Raw genomic sequence first — 3,038 nt, forward strand, 5'->3', positions numbered from 1 at the left:
CTCGGTGCGGAGAGCAGGGGCGGGCTAAGGGCGAGCCCGGGGTAACGGGGCTGGCGGCTGGGCTCCAGGCACCCGCAGGGCCTTTCCCCGCGGCGGGAGGGCGGGCGCCGGGGCCTTGGCTCCCTCTAACTCTTTGCTCCCCCCCCCCGGCCGCAGGTCTGGTTCCAGAACCGCCGGGCCAAGTTCCGCAAGCAGGAGCGGGCGGCAGCTGCCGCGGCGGGCCCGCGGCGAAAGAACGGCTCGACGGGGAAGAAATCCGACTCGTCCCGGGGACGACGAGAGCAAAGAGGCGAAAAGCACCGACCCGGACAGCACCGGCGGGCCCGGGCCCAACCCCAACCCGACCCCGAGCTGCGGAGGGGGAGGCCCCAGCCCTGCGGGGGGCCAGGGAGCGGCGGGCCCCGGCGGGGAGCCCGGCAAAGGAGCAGCCGCGGGCGGCTTGGCAGCGGCGGGGCCCGGCCAGGGCTGGGCCCCCGGGCCCGGGCCCATCGCCTCCATCCCGGATTCCTTGGGGGGCCCGTTCGCCAGCGTGCTCTCCTCGCTGCAGAGACCCAGCGGCGCCAAAGGCAGCCTCGTAAAGAGCGGCCTGTTCTGAGCGGCGGCCGGGGGGGGGGGGACGGGAGAGCCCGGGCCGGGCTTCCCGCCCGCCGCCAGGACTGAGCAGGATCCCCGCGGCGGGCCAGGGGCCACTGACTCGCTGACGTGAGCCGCGGCGCCCCGGCGTCTTCCCCTGGCGCCGGGCTCTGCCGGCCGCACTGGCCCGGGCGAGGCTCCGCCAGGCTGCCGCCGCGTCAGGACCCGGAGCCTCCGCGGGCAGGGACTGCGAGGCGCCCGCTTGCCGCCCCCCTCCCCTCCCCTCCCCTCCCCCCCCCCCCGGGCTGGGACGCGCCCGCCGCGCGCGCTTCTCGGCGCTCCAGCCCGCCGGGCTCCCCTCCCCCCCCCCGGGACCACGGCCGGCCAGCGCGGGTCCGCAACGCCTCCTCGCGCTCAGCTCCGGCCGCCACGTCCCGGCCCGGCGCGCGGGCTCCCCAGTCCGCCCGCTCGCGCTCGGCGCTGCAGCGGCTTCCACGCGCCCCCTTTGGCTTTTGACGGCCACCTTCTCCTTGGCCCCGCCGCAGCTGCTGCGAAGGTCCCGCAGCTCCCCGTCCCGGGCCAGGGAGCAGGTCCCCTGGCTCCCTGGCCCCCCTAGGAACTCGCCTCCTGGCCGGGTGGATGGATTGTATTTATTCTTAAGTATTCTGATTACATGGCTCACGCGGTTTTAGGCATCTCCGTTTAGGGGTTTGGGGTTTTTTTTTTTTTATTTTATTTTAATTTCTTTAAAAGGCACACACGTATAGCTAGCCATTCGTTGAATGTGGACAGGTATGCTTTAACTTTTTCTGTGTCTTTCTACAGCTGTGTTCTGTGACTCCATTGTATAGTGTTAATATCAGTACAGACGTGTCTACTCTAGCTGACCGTATAAATAATGTTTGCCCTCCTCGTAGTCTCTATGGCGTGTCTTTATGGAGAAAGAAGGTTCTCACGGGTTCAGTTACTTTGCGTTTCCAGAGACCAGGTTCAGACGATGGTATATATTTTTATTATCAGTTGCATGTCCTCTTTTATTTTTCCCTTCCTGTTGGAATATGTTTGAGAGCATAATCGTCATCAGTTATGTTCAGGGTTTTCAAATTTATTTATATGTGGTTCAAATGAATGCTTCTATTTAAAAGGGGAAATATTTCTACATGTGCATATAGTTTTCCAAGAGTGTACCATTGACTGATTGTTGATAATAAAAACAAAAAACGAACACAGCACTGCAGTTTTTTTGGCTTAATTTATTTCTGAGAAGTTTGTTTAACAAAATATAAAACAAGGGAATGAGGAAGTGAATCGCAGGGGAGGCTGGTTTGAGTGATCAAACTGTTGCAGTGTGTGAAGAACTGAGATTGGAGCAGTGACCTTTGTTATCTTAATATTAGCATATTAATATAACAGGGGAAAATTCATCTCGACTGGATAACTATGTTATAATTGTTAATTCAATAATTGGAAACAGTGTAGTTTCTAGGGGGCTCAGATCCTTGCACTATACAGAACTTCCCCATTGTAAGAGGTCTCAAATTTGTAGGTGTCTGGTAGGAAAGATCTGAAATGCCATTCTGTGCTGGCCTATAGGTGATAGTTCAATTCCTTATGCTCTATATTTTCTTTTTTCACTCAACACTTGGCTGCTGGACCCATGAAGAACATGCTTTAAAATGTCGATTGCATTTCTGAAATGGCCTGTTATTCTATGATCTTTACAATGAACTGTTTGTGTATATGGGCGGTGGGAGGGGAGAAGGGGAGAGGAAGGTCATCAGAGGAAGTCAGGGAGTCATGAACTAGTTGACTAGTTGATTTTCAGAAAAGGATATTCTTATTTGTGAGAGTAGGCAACAATTTCCATAAATGTTAGAGAAAGTCACCCCGATGTGTCCCATCATAAGTGCTGGAACTAGGGTGCTGGGGGGTGCTGGCTGGCTTGAAGTGGTTTCCATTATATACAGTTTGGTTAAGTGGCTCTCAGCACCCCCCCGCGTCACATATACCGTAAGGGCCAGATCCTGCTCTCCTTAGCCACCAGTTCAGTTCCGCTGAAGTCAATGAGACTCTGGCGTGTGTAAAGGCAGCAGGGCTGGACTCACTTATAGCTAGGTCTGCATTTGCATTTATCTTACATTAAGAGGAATGGGCCACCATTAACACACAGAAACATGGCATTCTCTTTCCTTCACCCAGTTTCAGTGACTAGCACTTGCTGAGCTTCTGCTTTTCTAACACAGAGACAAGCATTAAACACCCGACTCTAAAGTGCTCTGAACCATACCAGCTCTGCTCTCTCCGTGGTTTGAAAGTGCTGTATTTTGGATTAAATATTTATATTTACATTTTTAATTGTAAAGAATTCCTTCCCCTCGTTATAGTGATGGCCTTTACCCAGCCAATTTGGAGTCAAACCAGTGTCCACCTGCTTATACACTCCAGGGCGGGCTCATTCCTCACAG

General features: G+C 55.3%; 1 protein-coding gene across 1 annotated transcript in view; it reads left to right on the forward strand.

The window, feature by feature from the left end:
- Positions 1-842, forward strand: part of PHOX2B (paired like homeobox 2B) — a 2,913-nt gene extending 2,071 nt beyond the window's left edge. The window contains 2 exon segments of the mRNA XM_038400021.2: positions 157-270; positions 272-842. Of these exon segments, the coding sequence (XP_038255949.1) occupies positions 157-270; positions 272-595 (438 nt within the window). The 3' untranslated portion in view covers positions 596-842.
- The last annotated feature ends 2,196 nt before the right edge of the window (positions 843-3,038 follow it).

The sequence above is a fragment of the Dermochelys coriacea genome, chromosome 4, assembly GCF_009764565.3.
Source record: "Dermochelys coriacea isolate rDerCor1 chromosome 4, rDerCor1.pri.v4, whole genome shotgun sequence".
Taxonomy (NCBI): Eukaryota; Metazoa; Chordata; order Testudines; family Dermochelyidae; genus Dermochelys; species Dermochelys coriacea.